This window comes from Lepisma saccharinum, chromosome 14 (genome assembly GCF_977018435.1).
Source record: "Lepisma saccharinum chromosome 14, izLepSacc3.1, whole genome shotgun sequence".
In the NCBI taxonomy this organism is placed as follows: Eukaryota; Metazoa; Arthropoda; class Insecta; order Zygentoma; family Lepismatidae; genus Lepisma; species Lepisma saccharinum.
In genome coordinates, this window is record NC_139242.1 from 20,501,489 (window position 1) to 20,523,134 (window position 21,646).

The following is a 21,646-nucleotide window of genomic DNA, read 5'->3' on the forward strand; positions in this document are numbered from 1 at the left end:
TTTCAATACGAAGCATTCATCCTGTTGTGAATAGTTACAATGTCATAGAATATTCTTGTAAATATTTCTACTCAAATGTAGAATATTACTATTCCTACTTTCTTATAAATTAGGATCCTTGTTTGTCCTGTATATCTTCCTTCTGAAATCAGTGAATATCTAACTCCACATGTTTTCAATTTCTTAACTACGGAGATTTCGTTGTAGTCTCGTGTTATATATGTTAAGAGATGTACCATTTTATTGATAATGATTAACGTGCCATAAATACTTTAATTTTTATTTGGGATGGAAGTTGAACAACTATACAAATTTGTTTTATGTATTTCTTTAGATCAAATTCACCCTGCACCTAAATTTGAAGAATGACTAATCGAGTTTTGCAATACCGAACTTCAAACACATATTAAGCAATGATTGCTCACTACTTGATAACCCTATCTGGCTGTTCTTAGTCATGTCTGTTGAGAATTCCGAATAAAGCTACTTTCGTACATCTCCATACTGATTTGGATGTGTAACACTCTTTAAACATAGGCTACATACATACGCATATCCACATACTCATACAATTACCACACAAACTTCATTAAATTTCCAGATAAAATTTGTTGTGAATAATCTGTTCTCAATTTTCTTAGAGCTAGTATTTCATATTAAATGCGCGTTGATAACTAATTCAAAGGCACAGGCAAAATATTTCACCCAATATCAGTGATATGATATGGAGAATAAGGTAGACAAATTTAAATTAAAATCTTATATTTATTGATACTGCACATTATTATATACAAAATACAGACAAATAGAAAGAAATAAAGCATAAGCTATATATTACTATCTAATATGACCTAGAAGAAGGTCGAGATCAATTATTACTTAAGACTGTTGTCAGTACGAAGACTGAGACAATGGAATTGAAAATACGTATAATTTTATCAAACAGACCAGGTAAATTAAAATTTTCTGAAAAAAAAATGAAAGATGACAAGAAGGAGAATGCAATGCATGCAAAGAAAAATATGCCGTAGTTTACAATGAATGTGGGTTCATTTGAAATGACATATTTTTAATTAAGTACTCACTATCCGTAAATAATGTAAAAGCATACGAGGGACGGTTAAAAATACATTTAAATTGCTAAACTTTGACAATATCAGTGAAACAGTGCAAGAAGCTGTTACAATTTTGTGACCAATAAATCGTTCATCTGTATCACAATTAACACAATTTTAACACCCATTAACCAAAAATTATTTACTTGACATATTCTGATTGAGGGTTAAAAATGTACAGTATTTAGATGTAGATGTATTATAATAGCAATAATATCCTACGAAATACATATATTTTTTTAGGTTTCAGTTCCATTACGTATTTGAGTTCTACTTTATTAAAACTCCGCATCCATTTTGCTGATGCCTGGATGTTTGTGAACATTCTGCACTCATTTTTTATTTAACTTTTCGTAGTTATAAATGAAAAACGTGATTTATTACAAGGGCAAGTTTCAAAGTAAAATAAATACTTCAGGCATTTTCTTCCATAGGCACGCTATTATGTTTTAGAAATAATATCCGTGCCTGGAAAGGAACATTCACTCTCGTTCTGGCATTTACACGTTCAAACGAAGAAATGCAGTCAGACTGCTCGTTTGAAGAACATCCTAACGGCATTAAGATTAAGTTAAACACGCTGTAGTATAGTTATCACGTAAGAATGAGTACATACAGAGAATATCTTGCACGAAACAGAGAGCGTCTCCATGCGTTATCAGGTCTAATCCATACGCATCAAACGCTGCTTACTTTGTGTGTCTTCACACTCTTGGACGAAAAATACTGTTCTATTTCTTGAAGGGACTTTCCATTGGTCTCGGGAAGGAAGAATACAATGAATAAAGTTCCCAATAAAGAGACAGCAGCATAAAAGTAAAATAGTCCGAATGGCTCCAGACAGTTCAGCATTTGTGGATATATCTTGAGGATTACAAAGCTGAAGAGATAAGCAAAGCAGGTTGTAGCACCACTAGCAATGCCTCTTACTTGGGACGGATACACCTCACCGATCATTGCCCACGGTAATGTGTAGAATCCAACCGTACAAGTAATGATGTACAGTATAAGAGCCAGCAGAGGTATCCAACTCAGTGAGAAATCTGCAGCAAAAACATCCATTTTCTTCAGCAGCAAGTAGGTTCCTAGTATCGCCATTCCTAAGAACATTCCAACTCCAGAGATGATAGTCGCTGGTCTACGTCCATGGGTCCTCAACACAAAGCTGACCAACAAGATAAAGACAAATTGTGTCACGCCTATCAGAACGGTGACGAAGAATTCGTCTGCATCTATGCCTGCCTCTCGAACGATGTTGACGGCGTAGAAAAGGATCACAAAGATTCCAGAAAACTGTTGAAAGAAGAAGAACCCGTTCATGATGATGAAAGGCTTGTAGCATTGCGGTTGCAGGAACGCTGACAGCATACTCCCTCTGTTCTCGTCCTTGTTCGCTCCCTGCTCTTGTTCAGCTATCATCTCTTGGAATTCGTTCTTTGCAGGTCCACTTCCGCCTCTCAATCTTTCGAGAGACACCCTAGCTTCGGATTGACGCTTCTTGTTGAGAAGCCAAACGGGACTCTCCGGTACTGTCAACACGGAGAAGAAGGACACGACAGGAAACACAATGCTGATGGCAGCCACCATTCTCCAGTCCAGGTAGTACCCTAGCACATAGACGATGAGGATACCGAGAGCCATGGCTATGGAGTTCCAGCAGACCAGCATTCCCCTGAGGTGAGGCTGTGCCGCCTCGCCAACGTACACCGGCCCAGGGGTGCTGCACATTCCTGTGCCCAATCCGGTGAGGAGTCTCCCAGCGTAGATCATTGGTAAGTTCTGAGCCAGCGCGATGAGGAGCCAGCCTACTATTAATGGGATGTTGATGCTGAGTAGGGCCAACTTCCTGCCGAATCTATCCATCAAAGAACCAATCAGAAGACAACCTATCGGTGTAGCAATGGATGCAATGCTAGCTGTAAAGAAAACGAAAGTGTTTTAGAAACTTTAAGTTTGAATGACGGCACAAAGTTAATTTCAATTATTGTTTAATACGTCATTGTCATCTATAGTTTTTGCTCTTTTGGAAAAAGGGTAAAATGGGTTATTCCGCAACATATCATATGAACTGTTTTTCAAATAGCAATGTCGATGGTAAGTGTGGTGCCAATAATTCTGCATTTTTTAAATCTCCAAAGTCTTTAAAAATAAGAATGGATAGAGCATATGCTTTACAGGAATCTTCTCATATGAGAGTAGGCGGGAGGTTGTTTTCCTTTATTTGTTTTAAATGGGCAATGTACTTAGTAGCTAAACCTAAAATCATTACGCTGATAAAAAAATCATATCCACTAATAGTAGTAGATGCATATGCATACGTAGGGTTTCAGGGGCACCCAATACAGACTAACGAGGCTCTGGTGCCTGGACTCACAGCCAGTATAATCACAGATAAATGTTTTTCTGTCGTATAATCCTCTGTAGAACCCGTGTTCTATTCTCTCCATGTGTGTTTGTGATTCTCCCGTCATCCATTTCATCTCATCAGAATTCATCCTCATCTTAGTCAAAACTGGCAGAAAATCGAAGAAAAATAAATCAATCCAATCACAGAGGCTAGCTTATGTGCCTTAGTTACACTGTGTCTTACTCCGAAATACTTGGTTCGAACTCCAAATGTCATGTCACCACCGTATATTGAAACATATGCACATACTAAGTAATACCACACTTGGCACTAGTGAGTTTTATTTATTGATTGATTTGCTTTATTTTACTTCGCTTCTTGTACCACTTTTGGCTAATTTGCGAATATGGTGATGTGCGATGATATGATGAAATTGATGAATGGACACTCACAAACATCCATGCGCAGGTCAGTATTCGAACCCGGAACCTCTGGCGTCGTAGCGCGATGTGCTAACCACTCCGCCACTGGGGTCTGCACTAGTGAATTTTATGTGCATATATCTGATGTCTTTACATATTAATCAATGGCTGTTCCACGAAAATGTACTTCTGTTTGTCGAGTGTTACGTTTCTATTTATAAATTGATTTGGAGAACTAAATTTTATCTTCACTCAATTGAAGGTATCTAGCAACTCACCAAGATATAGTGTTCATCCTAAGTTAACATTTATTAGTGGATCTTGTCCAGAAAAATGTTAACTTAAAATAAACTTCAACAATTTACTTAAAACATCAGATTACTCTATTGGAGAGGTCGTTATATCAATGATTTCTTACCTATCCAGGAAGCTTCAGTATCCCCAACAGCTATTGTGCTGCCATTGGACTGCAACTTCGGTAAGGCTACTGCAGAATAGCCCAGCATCATTCCTGGGGAGATTCCAGGCGTGCTAGCGATAAATGCAAACAACAGCTGAAACGAGAATTTAAAACAAATATTTTTATTTATATTATGCAGAGTATATATTTATACTTCCATCGTTGATAATAACTTGAAAACGAACATCGTTTTATGACAGAAAGCACCGATTCCTATTATACATCAAGTTACAATACAATAGATATGGCTTGTTTGATACTGATGTTATCCCAGGACAAAATAGTGGAGATCGTTCTACCCATAGGCGTAATTTAACGGGGGAAGAGGGCACTTGCCCCCCCCCCCAAATTTTCAGGTTTATTAAAATTTACAAGTTACGGATACGTTTGTTAACATCTTGAGACCTGAGGAGCTAAGTAATAAATAATAAATATTTGTGATTTCGCAAATGTAACAGTTATTTACCAAATAATCCTTGACACTATTTTTGTGGGATGAAAAATGTTTTGACTCTGCTCTCCCAAAAGTTCAGCCTCAAGTTCGTACCTACCCCCCCCCCCCCAAGTTAAGTCCCAAGTTACGCCCATGGTTCTACCCGGGTCATTGCTAAAGATTTCAATGAACGTCATGGGGATATAGCACCAAGCTGATTCAGAAATCTCAAGATATGTATACAGTTAATTAATATCCTCATCTCTCAAGCCACTTCTATCGAAAAACATTTGGCAAGCACAATGATGGTTATTGCTACATTCGAATATACTACACCATTGTCTTTCTCGTGAAATTGTAACCAATTTTGATATTCGCATGACTGTCCTCCAGTTTAAAAAAAAAAATGAAATTGACTCTAATATGGCAGAGTTCAAGATATCCGCCATGCTGGTAATGTATCCTAACAAGTCCCCCCTTTTCCTATATCATGTACAGTTACCGGCAAAAGAAATGGGACACCTAGAACCTGAAATACTCGCTTTCCTACAAGCCGTTAACTGTATTGCCTAACTCTCTGGCGGTGGTATAAGTTGCCATTGAAAATTTGCTTTTAAAATCCACTTATCGCCCTACAGTTAGGTAACACGCATAACTCCTTGCAGAGAAGCGAGTATCTCAGGTTCAAGATGCCCCAGTTTTATTAGTGGTGACTGTACATAAATATTTGACTCCCGCTTTCGTGCAGAGTTCGGTGACTGAGCACATTAAGTGATCGATTTTCGATCTCTCCATTAAAGTTCCCGGGTTCCAATTCTGGCATGGATGTTCTTTGTGAGTGTCCAGTCATCAATTTCATCTTGGGACCCCATCGATGGCGTAGTGGTAACGTCGTCGCCTTGTAATAAAGGGGTCGTGGGTTCGATACTCTGTGAAGGCACATGGCATAGTGGTTCACTTTAATCTCGACGATGAGATTGAACGAAGAATTGGGTTCATAGCGCACGTGAGAGAACAACGATGAACGCCAATACCTTGCACAGATTTCAAGCCAGAACCCATAGTTTTAAAGCACAACAAAATACATTATCTTTATTTTTACAACAGGTATTGTTACGCATTATTTAGTACATCATTCCGTCATGTGTTATATATAGTGTTGTAATCCCGTCTTACCTGGGATCTGAGGTCACAGGGATGCTTCAATAATACATTTTAGGTAGAGCTTAATTGTACCTGTTAGCTGAACCTGCTCCGATTAAGAGGGAAGAGATATGGAAGGTTGAATTTAAAGGCTATTTACGCTTGTTCATACTTGGTAGGCGAGTGATGTTCTTGTCCAGATGCTTCTTGCAGACCGAATGGTGACTGATGCCAAGGTTCGATTCCGTGACCCTTGGCTCAAAAATCCGAGCGATCCCGCGCGACTCGCTGCATGCTAGGCAGCCGTAACTTCGTGTTCCGTCGTCGTAGTTCTGTAGTTGTAATGTGTCGTAGTGTAATTCAAGTGTAATCTCAGACTAATGATCCAGAATGAGCGTCGAATGAGAGCCTAAATCCAATGAGAGTCAAATGAGAGCGAGCTCGGGGAGGGAGCTTCCTTTTATAATCTTTGGCTTCGAAAGGTTGTTAAACCTTTCGAACATGCTGGATCTTGTTCAGATCCACGCATTTGCCTTTCAGTCATTGCTTCACGAAAGTTACAAAGTTAGCGCATTCTTGGGATCGCCCGCTGGTCGGACAATTCCAGGAAATAAACAAGCGTAAATATTCTCTTGACGAGGTTTTATCGGTTTAATAATCTCCATATCTCTACAATAGAATGCTTACGGCCCTCCCTGATGGTGTAGTGGTAACGTGGTCGTCTTGTTATCAATGTTCGGTACAGTGGGATCCATGAGTATTACAGTGCAAATTGTCCATCACCACGTTCATGCACTCTATTTGACCCATTAAGAGCTTCAAGAATTAAAATAAAACTCAAAACAAGCTGTTGACAACTTCTGCACCAGCATACACAAAGATTCATCGCTAAAAAACACATAGGATGTAATAGAAAAATTAATGAAAGTAGTCATGGACAATTTGCACGGTAATACTCATGGATCCCACTGGACCTGGTGGAGACACAACGGTTCGGATCCCACTTTAAACTAAACTGTAAGTCCATCCCGATTAGCCTTTTTGTGTATAAAATTAGCTTAAAACAGTCAATCAATATAGAATGCTTACCTGCAGAATAGTAGATCTGGCTGCCGTGGAAAAGGGGATGGCCTCTGCAATACCTTTTCCCATCTCGCTGGCTTTCGCAGCTAATCTGCAAGTAAAGTTCATTTTAAAAATAACAGGAATAGTTGTGAAAGATTGACCGTTTCGTAACAAATACTTTACAAATGTATTAAGTGGCGATGTATGTTGTGTAATGGAAAAGAACATTACATCCTCAGATCTGGAATGTTTTTTCGTAAATACAAGTTTAACAAACCGGATATGGTTTATGAACTTACTTCAGGAAATTATATTGATTATTTAACAGATAAACTGAACTGTTCAAACGATTACCGAAACAAACCTTCATGACTTCTATTAGATTTTAAACAAGCATAATATCTACATCGTGTTGTCATTAATTTCTATGCATTTGAAATTGGAATTAATGATATATTTTATACGTATTGAGGAAAGAAAGAATGGACGAGTATTATCGATTAATACAATTCCCAATCTTGAAAACATCAATTTTCTACATACAACCATCGTGAATTTAGTGTACATATCCCCCGAAAGACAAACACACACGCAAATGAATACTGAAACTGCCATTAGCACCCTACAGTCTCACTTAACTAGCCACTGCAGTTGCTAGCCAGAGATGAAGTAGGAAGGAGTGATAAGGCACTACATTGTTACCATTTTAACCTTTTTCAACCCAACCTATCTCCCAATTTTTTAACTGACTATTCTTGTCTTATCTCCCGATAAAGCCACATGATGGGATGAAAGCTAGAGGAAACAGTAAGTACATGCCAAATCTGGACTTCATTACTTAGTGAAATGAGGACATGTGGCGTAAGTCATGCCTTATCTAAATGCAATTAATATTGATTTTAAATTTTTCTTCTAATAATTTTACTACTATAATCATATGACACAAGGCGAGAAATGTGTATGTATTCAATTGAACACCCCTCAAATAATAATAATAACAATAGTCTCAGCAACGACATAAAATGTGTAACAAATTGGGGAACCTTGCTCATTAATATACAAAATTCTGAAAAATCACATCTGTCTAATTCATAATGGAGAAACTTCGTGTCTTTTGCAATCGTCGTGGTCTCAATATTTGAGCTAGCTTGTTCACTCCATTAAGCCTATTCCTCTAATAAAAATATATAGAAAATAGGCAATGCAAACCACACAATCTTGAATGTTACGCGAGGAATTTTAAACGGACTTTTTTTTGTTTATTTTTAAATATTCTGGGGTTCTTAGAGACGTAAAACAATTTTCAAGAAGTGTTACCGAGACAGTCCGAAACTCACTCAAGCTTTAAAATATTTATTTCTGCAGGGATATCAAATTTCTGTATATTTAGGAAAATATTAGCCGAGGTTTAAGCACCTTAAGTTGAGTTCTCTTTGAGTGTTGAAAGGGGTCATCTCGGCATGGAACAAAGTACAGGGAGTAGTTGTTTTGTAGTAGTTTAGTATTTTAAGTTTTTATGTAGAGTAGTTAGTTGGGATTTTTAGTTAAAGCACTGCACACTTTGTTCTATTCAGAGATAGGTATTTTGGGGGGTAATTAATATTAAAATGAAATTACAATAATCTATTTTTGGTTAAATAACGTGTAAGGAAGTCTAAATTATATAAAGGTTTATTTGGAGAATTTAATTGTTTCTTTATTATTTATTGTATTTATATTGGGGTTTTATACTCTTATAATTATTATTTATGTAGGATCAAGCCCTTCAGGCATTTTGTTGTCAAATAAACCTCTATACTATCAAGCCTTTTATGTATAATTTATAAACCTACAATTTTACGGCATAAGCCTTCCACTGCCATATCTTTATATTTCTGCTAGGTTAATATACCGACTTCAGTTGCAAGCCTTGTGTCCTAATGTAGGGCAATATTTTTTAGTGAATAATTGTAAAAGTAGTGCAATAAGAAGCTGGTCATAGAAGGGGGTGATGTGTAGGCACAGATTTCTTCAGAGATTTGGGGAAGGGGGGAAAAGCTAAGTAAATGGGGCAAGTTGGGACCAAATACACTTGAGTTAATCTTTGAAAAATTGTCATTATATTCACTATTTTTGACAACAAAACATAAAGGTCTATATCAGGGTACATCAAACTTTATGACCTGGACCAAAAACTCACTGTACTACTGTGATATGTAATTATACAACATAATACTTTACATATAACATTTGAGTGAGAATTTGATTATCATATTCGGTTTATAATACGTATTCCTACAATTTTTTATAGGAGTTTAATATATTTACACATATTTACATAAAAAAGGAAGGCCCAAGACAAAATTTCCTTCCAGGCGAGGTCGATTTTTGGCACCCCAACTGTCCACCCTGTCACCCCCGCCTCAACTTTCTACCCTGGTCCCACTACTTTCAACCTTCAACCAATAAAAACATGACCGTGTTTCCAATGCCTTAATGTCAAAGAACGTGTATATTGTAGGGATATCAAAATAACATTAGTATCTTAGTTTAAAGTGCTACATGATTTTGCAATTTTGTCATTGAGAAGTAACTTCAATTAAATTTTCTCAACACAAATCCAACTCTTTATAAAACAAATATCCACATTTATGTATTCAGAAATAAGGATTTGTCCCTACTAAATTGGAAAGCCCCGGTCTGGCGTCATCGAGGCCGGTGCTCCGGCAATCGCTTGGGTCGCCTGGCACTTAAGCCGCCTACACACACACACACACACACACACCATGAGCGCGAGCGCGTATTGTTTTCATCGTTGGTTAAGCATTGGTATAAATATGTAACAGTGCAACTTTCAGCCACATCAATGCAGTATGAAGTAGCACACACATGTCTGCAGGTACATGCAAAAAAAATACTAATCCTGATTATACAATATATATATATATAAAAATCAGTGGCATATTGAAATCAGAATATTTTCAACTTCTGCTTCACTTTTCCGAAGGGAAACAAAGGTGCCAATTTTGCAATGGACTGTCTCATTCAAGAGCATGAAGACTACAGTATTACCATGCTTCTTCCTCTATTCTCGCACATATTCATTCATAAAATACCATACTTTTTCCTTAATTCATTGTCGGTTTGAAAAAGGAAATGGTGAAATAATAAACGCACAAGCACAAGAAAGACACTCAAACTGAGTGATAGTCCCACATTTTTGATTCTGCCAATTTCAGAGAAGAATCCTACGTAATTTTCCACCTGTTGTGTGCGAAGTTTCTGTGAACAAAAGTTTTCTAATATGTTGGAAGTTATACATTGGGTTCCCTATAAGGGTGGCCAAACGAGAACTGAAGGGGCCCGCGCCCCCCTGGTCTCCTGGTTTCGGCGCCCGTGGTGATGTGGTATACCGTATGTATATGACATTACTTTCTCACACCTGGAAAATGATACATTTGTTACAATCATACAGTCATAACTTTTCCTGATTAAAGATAGTTTGAAGAAACCTTCACCACTGCATTTCTCGTGAAATTCAAGCCTGATTTGATCTAAGGCTGAACTTTTTTTGGCTTTATCCCCTCATATAGCGGCTTCATGACCCACCCAGTCTCAAATCATATGGTACCCGGTGGGGTGAAAGGCGGCCGGAGAGTGGTGCTGATCACATCACTCCAAGATGTCCGACATCGGAAATGTGTGAAGCCCTACTCCCACATACACTAAATGTGCCTTATTGGCACGGTGCTATATGAACAGGAAACTTTAACTTTACCTGTATTGTATATTATTTTCTGTACCCCTAAGTAATTACGTTTATTTTTCACATACGCGAACCCTCTACTATGTCAATGGCTGAGGGCCCTCTAAATCCTTACTTGTCTCCGGACCTCCCCGCACTGCGGGCTTTTGCGCCTTGTAGATCCGGCACTGGATATAACCTAATGTACGGATGGGTTAAAAAGTACTGGGCATACTGGTCCATATCAACTCATGCTGTCGTTTCCTTGTTCCTTACTTTTATCAATCACAACACAAGACAGTTTAAAATATAACGTAATCATTAAAATTTGCCCTCACCAGGAATTGATTTCTTATATTGGAAAATAAATTGGAAACTATCCTTTAAATACCTAACTGAAGAAGCAGCAAATTTACTGTTTCTGCAGATCTTCTTCGAACATAAATATGGAATTGTGTGTGACTCATGTTTGTTACATGGACATGGAAACAAGGATAAGAAAACGTGTGTAGTCAACGTTACAAATTCTTACAGTTTAATATTTAATATTATGTGGCTATGTTCTTGCTCTGTATTTGCATACGATGAATTTTCATTGTAACTCCACAGTACAATATTTCTTCTGTGGTAAATGTGCTGCGTTACGGGTAGTTTGTTACTTTAGTGCAAGGGGGATATATTCCGATCCTTTTGTTAATCTCATTGCATATCACGTGGATTTCAATAATTAAACTTCAATGTAAATAAAAAATCCAGGAATCAATTACAATATTGAAGTATTAAGTAAGATTTTTAGTGTAAGAATTAAAATGTTGTTTCTTGTCTTGAATTTTACGAAAACTAGAAAATATCCCAATTACATTTAGTAAATGTATAAGAAATTAGAACATTTCTAGGTACAATCCAAGACTAGAATCAACAATTTTAATTATTCCTTTTTTTAGATTTATTACATTCCAATAATAAAAAGTCTATTTGCTTTCCAAGTATCGAGCTCAAACATCGATATGTGTATTAATCGATAGTTCCTCACTGTTCGAAACCCGGTGGAGGCACATAGTGGTTCGGATCCCACTTTAAATTGTAGGTCCAGTCCCAAATAGCCTTACTGGGCATAAAGTGGACTTAAAACACCAAATCAACCAACCAACCAGTTCCTCACTGTTCGAGTACGTTGACTTCCCCCGTCAGATGGCTCTGCTTGTACTGTGTATGTATAGTCTGTGTTTTATAAGGCCTTAGAAAAGTGTTCGCACAAGTCAATAGAGAATATGCTCAGTGTCTCATCCTGTAATAGATAATCCTTGACGGAAATATGCAACTCGTCTTTTGTTTATTTACAGACATTGCCGTGGAATAGGAAATGCTAGTCCAAAGGAGATGGAGAATTATTTTTCGCTTTTTTTGGAAGTGTGGCTAGACAACATGATAGAAATCACATCCATCATTCGCAAGGTAAGTTTTATTTATTTCTTTACTGTCGGCAGATGTTTTTGAGAAGCTTGTAAATAGGCAATTATATTAAGGCCAAGTATACAACTTATTTTCTCTGCATTCTTGGTGTTGTACTAATGCCATGTTTCGAAGATAAAGCTCTTCATTATTTAGTATCACTAATAACGTCTCATCGGTGAACAAACAAGGGACTTCTGTTTCAATTATGGGCTTTATGGCTACAGTATTTGTAGAGCATATTGTTACGAAAACGTACAGTTTCACACATTCGTAAAAAATACTTGCAAAACTCAAAACATGCATCCTTCTTAACCTGTAAAAGTTTAATATACATTATACAGTGTAAAAATATTGTTGCGACACGAGATATATTATAATATATTATATCAATGCACAAATCCATCTGAATTTTATATTTTGCGAAATCCTAAAATAGCATGTGTTCCGAAATTTTCAAATATCATAAAGCTAAAAATATGTCTTTACGTTAATAATCGATGTTTTAAACATATTTAGGGATTCTTTGTATTAGTTCTTAAAAAATCTAACATTACTTAAAGTACTACATTACTAAACGCAAATACCAATTTGTCTTTCACTGTAAGCAACAGGTATTTTGTCTGACAAAATATCTTCTTTTCCAACGCGCAGTTATTAGATAGTAATTCACCTATATTAAACTGTAATCCTTCACCTCTAACTTCTCTTGACAGAATTTCTTCTTCAATTAAAGTGAGGAAATATATAGGCTATATATATAATAGGTTAAAATCGTATGCAGTATTTCGAAATATTTCTGGTAACTAATCAGTGTTTAGATAAGATATGAAAAAAATGTCTTCTCTGATTACATTATTCTTTTGTGCATCGTACCATCATTAAATGAACATACACTAATTAGCTTCTTATTCCTAAAGTCGTGATCTCATCTTATGTATTTCATTACGAGTTAAATATGCTTAACTCTGCAATTGCTTTGTAATGTTCCCTAATTAGTACTAACAAGGAATTAAATTTCCCTTTAGTAAATATTTTTAAAAACCTGTCAATCATTTCACCAGTTCTGTGATTATTAAGCGCTAACTAACCTATAGGTCATGGTGGATATTTCTAGAAAGTGTGTCCAAATATGACAACGTGAAAACAAAAAAAAATGTGAGTAAAATCTCAGAATCTTCAGTAACAGCAGAACAAATTGGTCAAAGTGACTAAGCTAGAAAATTAGTAATAAAATGACAAAAGGCATGTGCTAAAAAGTTGAAAACATAGTGTTCACAAAACTCTTGAATCGTTCAAAACTACACCAATGATTAGAATGGATCGAAATATATGTACAACGAAAACAGTTATACTGAAATACTCATATCTACTAATTATAGAAATAAGCAAAACATATTTTATTCGAAGAACTTTTGGGATGGAGAATAGGAAGAGCAGAAAACCGTGCGTGATATGTTCGAATGAGCTATGCACAATAAAGTTAGAACATACATTTGTTATTGTTTATTGTAATGATATGGGAAGGGTAGACAGAAAAATGTGGGATAACACGTTTCAGCCTTAAGGATAAGAATAAATTGGATCTCAATGGGAATCAGAAAAGGAAACAATAAGGCTGTGGCAATATCAGAAGAAGATAGGAATTTAGTAATTTGGCCAAATCAGGATCAAGTTTTAAGCAAAAAAAAATAGTTTTATGACTCAAAAAGGTATAGATAATTGTTATGTTCCGTCTACGAAGTACATATCAGAGCCTACATAGTCAGGAATTAACTAGCATGGGCTCAAAATATATCATCCATGGTGGTGTCAAACTTTCCAATCGGCCTGATTTCTAGCGCAGTCCATAAGAACAAAATTTGCACTCACGACATGCGTTGAATATGACCAAAACACACACACATATATGAATTGGATGTATTTATTGTATGCTTGGTGAAATGAACATTTCGACATATAATTACTTGAAATCAGAAACAAATGGTTGGTGTAGCATGATTGTATCATCACCAGAATATTTCCGGAAGTGACTCATGACTGTAATTTGGGTCTCCACGATGCCGTAGTGTTAACGCCGCCACATTGATATCAAGGGGTCTCGGGTTCGATTCCAGGTGGAGCAGATTGCCTAGTGTTTATGATCCCTCTTTAAATTGCAGGACCAGCATTAAGTGAACTTAAATAAACGTTTATGATTGTAATTACTGCTAATATCAATTTAAATGATTTGTAACCTGTCAAAGATTGTTGTAAGTTAACTTCATGGTCAGACAAGCTAATCGGGACTGGGCTTACAGTGTAAAGTGACATTCCAACCTCTATGCAATCTTCCTTTACCCGGAACTGCTTGATTTCATGTTGGTGCCTACTTAGCAGTTGCAGTAGAGTATTTAGCCAAGCAAGAAGACCTTCAAAATGGTCAGGTGAATCTCACGTAAAAAAATTCCTGGACATTTTGATGTCAACATATCGACATGAAGCTCTGGGGTTCTACTGTGCACATCGCCGCTACAACCCAGAAATAACGAATTTCTGGTACCGTATGTAAACAACCAATTTTCATCGTCATCAAACATTCAGTCAACATTTATATTAAACCTGACCTCTATCTAAAAAGCGAGTGGCTGTGTAAATTGCCTCAGTGTGAGATCCCTTCACGACTGCTTCTTGCAAGACACATCAAGTTAACAATACAAGTTCAATCACTTTGATGAAAATGCGATCAAAAAACATTAGGCACACATGCCATGAAGGCACATGGGGTGATGTGGAGGCAAAGAGCTCCACATATTCTTGATTCGGCCATAGTCGTGATGATATGATCAGCATCACGCCGCCTTTATCCCCCAGGGTTTCCCCCAGGTGCCCATTTACACGAGGCTGGTGGACCTCAGAGCCACGCAGAAACAGGGAAATGACAGGGAAAATTCTTGGTCCTGGTCACCTGCCAGGGACTCGAATCCGGGTCTTCCACGTGGTAGCCAGATGCTATATCAACTGCAAATAATTACTAACTTACTTTTTCGTAGCCTCCAGAATCAGTATTTCTACTCGGGCCTGTTGAGCTGGTTCAGAATCACAATGCTCCTCCATTTTGCAAAATACCGTTACTTATGATGCCAGGATTTCACGTAAGGAACTTCCCCAAGAGCAAAAGGGTGGCTGTAGGTGTTGGGAAGGCCTGAACACTAACCACAAGATAAAGCAATGAGTACTAATAACCACGGACAACTCAAAACATGCAGCGAAAGGGAAGTTGCACAATCCTGTAAATCATCCCGCACTATGATCTCCCGTTTTGTCACGCGCAATGCCTTTTCCATGCGGTTGTTTGTTTTGTGATTACAGGAAGAAATTTATGGACCATAAGTTCTCCGTGCACAAATATAACATGTTCTTGGTAAGATGCCTCACTTTGTGCAAAAGTGTAGTTATGACGCAAACTGTGCACACCCAGTGGTCTACAGGAAACACGGAAAAACAGTGTCAACTGTGACGTCATCTTCGTATGGTACTGTAACATCAACCGACGCACTTAAGCGGGAAATTTTGGGATGCAAGTTTCATAAAATGTCTCCTTTTATAAGTTAAGGAAAAGGTACGTTTTTCTTTCCAATTAAACTTGCTTTTCCTCCCATTCTTCGAGGTATTGTGGCTTTGAAAGTGTGAATAGAATTACATGTATTTTAATTTTCTCGCTGTGGAAATATTTAGTCTTCTTTTACAACTCGAGGCTGCAATTAGTTTTGCCAACCTCTGTGGAGGAGTTGTTAACACAGCGCGCTACGACGCCAGGGGTCCCGGGTTCAAATCTCAGCCTGGGCATTGGTGTTCAATGTGAAGTGTCCCTTCATCAATTTTATCATATCATCACTCATCGTCATCGTCGCGATTGGCCAAAAAGTGGCAGAAATGCAAAGTAAAATTAACCAGAACAATTCAATCATCACTCATCCCCACTCACGCGATTAGCTAAAAGGTACAGAAAAGCGACGCTAAATAACAAAACTCAAATCAGCTCATTTATTTTAAACACCTACAACTGATATAATACACTCTTGATAATTGTGGTAGCCAGAAATGCAGTATCTTTCGAGCCATAGACGCACTTTTTCCTTTTAGTTCAGTTCAGTAGAGTGTTTGTTTTAAGCGTAATTTATGCACAGATAGGCTAATCGGGACGGGACCTACAGTTTAAAGTGGGATCCGAACTACTATGTGCCTCCACCGTGAATCGAACCCGGGACCACTTGATTACAAGGCGATGACGTAACCACTACGCCGTTAGGGAGTCTCTTACACTCAATTGTTGGCGGAACATATGGATAAAAGCTGTATAATGGACTCAGGTACTGGTTTACAAGATCCGAAATTATATATGTGGCCGGTTGATGAATGCTAATTTTTGTTTTCATTTTCGTGGAAAACTAGTAGACAGAATTGCCTAACCAAGAAAACATACAGGCAGTGATGAATGGGGGGGGGGTCAAATCCCTCCCAGAAATTAAAGTTCCCCCTGAAAATTTCGATAACCAGGGAGAGCATTCGACAATAGCTAGAAAATTTGGCAACCTTCTTCCCTTTGGCTTCATTTCATTCACTTTAATTTAACGTAAAGCGTACTTTTTGTGATTTTTTCGTAGTAATAAGCACTGATTTAGTCTTCTTTATAATTAAAAGTCAGCGCCTCCCCATGGCGCAGTGGTAGCGTCGTCGCCTTGTAATCAAGGGGTCCCGGGTTTGATACCCGGTGGAGGCACATAGTGGTTCGGATCCCACTTTAAAGTGTAGGTCCAATCCCGATTAGCCTTACAGTGCATAAAGTGGACTTAAAATAGCAAATCAATCAATCAAATGTTAAAATAATGAAATAATTTAAATTATCGTCCGTTTTGATTACTGCTAAATTAAGAAATATGATGGATGAGGATACGCTTCAAGCTTGTGTCAAGTGAAGAGGACCAGGGACACACAGAAAGTTTCATTCATGACGTCATCCACGGATATGCTATGAAAAAGTCTCAACCCATTAGTTTGCTTCAAATATAAGTTATTGCATGCTTTAATATTATTTTATTCATTCTTGTAATATCATTCTTAAAATGATAGCTAATTAAACCTAATTAAACTTAATTTAATTACATATCAGAAGCAAGGGCAATTTCAAACTATTAGTATTGTTTTATTGTTAATATAATTTGATGCCAATGATATTCCCCCCGTGAAGTTGTTGTCCCCGTTGCCTGGATTCAACACTGCATACAGGATGTTCTGTTTTCGGTACCTTCACAACTCGACCACTCGACGAACAAGGCGGAAGGAACACTTCCAACAAGTACAATATTTTGCCGATTCGGTAACTGATCACGTCGAGTAGTGTTGCCCACAGGACGAGACGGTACAGGCTTTTAAAAATTCGAGACGAGACGAGATTGACCATGTGCCATAAGACAAACGAATATTTTCGAGACGAGACAGCATTTCGAAGAGACTCCACGAGACGAGACAGGCCAAAGTCTCGTCTCGTGGGCAACACTAACGTCGAGTGATCGACTCATGAACTTGCCTAGAAAGGTTTTGGGTTAAAGTCCCTGACGGACTGTGGTCTTTCATGAAATTCATCTTATCATCATTCATCATAATTTTCGCTACTCTAAAGATGTAGAAAAGTGCGTTAAATAATACAAACAAAGAAGAGCCGAGTTTCCACTCACCTTTAAAATCCTAATTACTTTAGTTGAAAGGAAGTCAAGTGTACGTACCTCACTTACAGCAGCTTCTTATCATCGCCAATGCCGTGCACGAGTAGAATGGGTGTTAATGAAAGGTTAGCGTCCATTTGAAGGAGCATATCAAAGCAGCGTGAATGCTCTCGTATTGTCTCAGCACTAATTACTGCTTGCATTTTGTTTCTTGATTACAATGCCTTTCGCCAGTGGCGGCGATTAAGAGTGCTCCCCCACTTCTTGCCACTTTTGACCCCGCACTATGATAAACCTTATTTACCAAGCGAAAGTAATCTATCCTTGTCCCAGCAGTTTTGGCAACTTGGCCCCTTTCCCCTCCGCTCGCCTAGTTTTGGTACCCAATCGCCACTGGTTGTCACACGTGTTTACCAACTACTGGTGTATCCGGAGCATTTAGCGGGAGGGGCACGTACCCCTCCGAAAAGGGATGACTAAGTAGCATAAAAAGCATATTGGAGTATGTTGGAGAAATCCTTTTTCAGACAATAAAAGACTAAACAGAAGTTGAGCACAAATATGTTTTAATCTCGACTAGATTTACTAGCCGCGATGAAGTCTACAACGAAAATCGAATCCGAGTGGTTAAATATTCCCCATGTTCGTGACAGTTTCGCCTGTAATCACTGTTAACAAAGGCCGCCCGCAGGATTTCAGGGGGTGGGGCAGCAGTGCCTAATGTGGAAGTGATGCTTTCCGTCAGTTAAGGGAATTCTCATAAAGCATCTGTCACGCTACAATTTCAAACTTGAAGTATTTTCAGGACTCTCAGGGGAGAGAGTGCCCCCCTCTGATCCCCCTCTGCGGCTGGCCTTGACTGTTAATACAAATAATCAAAGGGTACTGGGTTCGTTTCTTGGTGGAAGTATATTATTACAATGGTTCGGATGATTTCACTTTGAAGGTCCATTCCCGATTAGTTTATGACTACAAATTGAACCTCAAACGAGCCCTTGTGAATATTTCACACACACACACACACACACATGAGGCTCTTTTAATAGTTAGAACAATCTGCACATTGTATTTCGAGTGTTACATCTTATCATATGCTTACAGCATATCCCTCCCAGAAAAATAGAACATTCTAGATCCGGCTATGATCAGGCAGTGGCGTAACGACAGGGGGGCGGGGGGATTGCCCCCGCCCACTTTCGGCGGAAGTCAATTCTAGGGGACAGGGGGGCAAACACAGACGGCCAAGGGCACCTGCACGGGAGTACAGAGGAGCAATTGCCCCCTTCGATTTCAAATTTTATGCAAATTAAAATACATTTCGTAAAATTTTCTTGATCGCTTCGCTCGCAATGCCTCTTTTCAAAGTCTCGTCAAGTTCATAGCCCTAGCTAGGTGAGGTCGGTGGGAGTCGGCCCTGGACTCCGAACGATCTAAATTTTTAAAAAATGTAAAATAAACAATACTGTGGCGTCCAGTGAAATTATTTGCACCCTATTAAATCAATATTGTTTTCAATTGCAAAAATTGGATCTAAAAATGTTCTTGCTCGCTTCGCTCGCAATGTGGCTATTTTCTGTAATATCATGTATTTAAATAATATGTGCTGTATATATTTATTGAACAAAATTTGAATACATACACAATTTATAGTTAGCAGGTTGCATATGTATGTTCTTATTTTGTGTCGCTCCATGTTGAATATGTGTAAAACATATGTTGTACATGAAAGATACATGTTAGCCTATATGTACAAAAAGAATTATCCTCGGAATGCATTTATCATTCATTTTCTGCAAATCAAAATGCAGTTTGTGTGCTTGTTTTCCATTATTACCTAATGTGAAATTGACGGTGTTGAGACAGTGGCGGCTGGCCAAGTGCAACAAGTGCAGATGTTTTCACCTAATTTTCAAATTAATATTGACATTTTTCATTGGCTTGTTAAATTAAACTATTTCCCAGCAGCACGCACACGATAATACCCAATAACACGCCGCTCGGCGCTACGTACGTATTGAGTTCGTCCCAACCCAAGAGCAAACACCGCTAGGTTGCGGAAAACTTAGCCGGTTGTCATGGCAACGGTGACGTCACCTAGCGTTGGCCTTGAACGGGTGTCGCCTTCTAGATGAAGCAGTTCTCTCGTCGGAGAAAACATCGCATCCAGTGCTTGTGGCAAAATCTTCGCGTTCTCGCGAGATCTTGTTCCGCGTGTGTGTTTCGCGTTTCCTATCGTGTGTTGTGTTCATGTGTTGAGCTGTGGTTTCTACAATGAACCCAGTAAATGACTTAGTGTGTAATTTGTTGCAGACACCATTTTCCAGATGGACGGATGAAGACAAAAAAGACGTTTTAAATTGGGGGGGGGGCACTGGCACTTACTATTTGTTTTCATTGCCTATAAATATACTTCTTCACCTGTTATTTTAGGCACGAGCCGCTACTGGTGAGAAAATATTTCAAATCGTTTGTTCCAAACAAATGCTATAGCACCGACTTCTACCCCCTTTTTGCGTAATTTATGAGGCTAATAACGTCTTTGATACAACCACTAGTAGTAGTAATAATAATAATAATAATATCATCATTATTATTATTATTATCATTGGTACGTTTACCCTGGTACTTGCCCCTCCCCCCCAGACAAAAATTCGTGGTTGCGCCTCTGTTCTTAGGTCTGTATCTGTTCGTTTGTCTAGTGGTTTAATTAGAACGGTTTCACTATGCTTCATATGTCACCGATAGTTATCACAAGAGCTCGGAAACTGATGACCTAAAATGTCAAGAAATAACCTAGACAATAAAAATGACTTTAAAAATAACCTAAAAATAATTTTTGTTCTAAAAATGAAAGCTTGATTTTTTAGAAAGAAAAGATGGTTTGTCATCAACTTGCCAAGCTCTAGTTATCACATTGATATCTAGTGCAGAAGCATGGATACAACCGGGGGAAAATGTAACTCTCAAATACGAGACAATTCACGTCCGGGCAAACATGATCACTTATTACTTAAAATCCGAGACGTCTGGCAACCTTGGGACAAGAGAACTCTCAGGAACACGCCCTCCTTCAAAATTCCTCGTTCACCCATACGGTGATGTATCAGACGAAAATATCTCACTGTTTAATTTATAAATCGAAGATTTTCTATCTTTTTTGTACATTTTAGTGTGAACATATAAAACTTACCTGCTCCCCTCGAACGGAAACTAACCAGGCGTGTTGCCGAAGAACGACTAGTGCATGCAGTAAGTGTGCGGAGATAATATCGCAAGCGAGCTAAGCTTTAAAAAAAAATAATAAATAAGAATATCCGGTCGTTACTTAACATGTTCTGCGTTTCCCAACAGGTCATCTGATTTCAGAGCCAAGATCTTCGCATTTCATTTGATCATGCAATGAACATGATTAATAGTTTTTTGCAAGATAATTCAACTCGGGATCTATTGTTAGAATATGATGCACTCGTAATTAGCCTGGAGATTAGTTACAGGCAATAACTGCTGTGAGAATCGTAACTGTAGTTGTCCATTGCGCCGCTCTAAGTACGGCTGATCCTACTGTCATTACCCCCAACAAACACCCGTTATCATACCCCAAGCCTCAAAGCTCAATATTTTAGTTGTTTTTATTGTAAATTTAGAGCAAGGGGCGAAATTCCAGTGTTTGGAAGTAACTAGTTAGTTGTAACGGAGTTACAAGTAACAGTTAATATTCTAATTCTAACAGTAACCACGAATTTTTGTCTGGAGGGTGGGCAAGAACCAGGATAAACGTAC

At 38.1% G+C, this 21,646-nt stretch overlaps 2 protein-coding genes across 3 annotated transcripts in view; one reads left to right on the forward strand and one right to left on the reverse strand.

The window, feature by feature from the left end:
• Positions 1-751: 751 nt before the first annotated feature.
• On the reverse strand, positions 752-21,135 carry LOC145998713 (facilitated trehalose transporter Tret1-like). Of its 2 annotated transcripts, none has more exons than XM_083135219.1 (4): positions 21,057-21,135; positions 7,010-7,094; positions 4,303-4,438; positions 752-3,031 (listed from the first exon to the last, which is right to left on the reverse strand). In XM_083135219.1, the coding sequence occupies exons 2-4, from the start codon at positions 7,070-7,072 to the stop codon at positions 1,794-1,796; spliced, it is 1,437 nt and encodes a 478-aa protein (XP_082991345.1). In that variant the 5' UTR covers positions 7,073-7,094; positions 21,057-21,135; the 3' UTR covers positions 752-1,793. The 2 variants fall into 2 exon arrangements, with proteins under 2 accessions (XP_082991345.1, XP_082991344.1); XM_083135218.1 differs by lacking the exon at positions 21,057-21,135 and adding an exon at positions 15,184-15,396.
• LOC145998712 (kelch-like protein 17) overlaps positions 12,013-21,646 on the forward strand; it is a 172,028-nt gene continuing 162,394 nt past the window's right edge. The window contains exon 1 of the mRNA XM_083135211.1: positions 12,013-12,164. Coding sequence (XP_082991337.1) covers positions 12,090-12,164 — 75 coding nt within the window. The 5' untranslated portion in view covers positions 12,013-12,089. The remainder of the gene's footprint in view (positions 12,165-21,646) is intronic.

Coding starts and splice junctions, on each gene's coding strand:
- LOC145998713 (XM_083135218.1), bottom strand. CDS start 15,257: ATGGAGGAGCATTGTGATTCTGAACCAGCTCAACAGGCCCGAGTAGAA. Junction 7,095..15,183: donor ATTCTGGAGGCTACGAAAAA/GTAAGTTAGTAA, acceptor CTTTACTTGCAG/ATTAGCTGCGAAAGCCAGCG. Junction 4,439..7,009: donor CCAGATCTACTATTCTGCAG/GTAAGCATTCTA, acceptor TTCTCGTTTCAG/CTGTTGTTTGCATTTATCGC.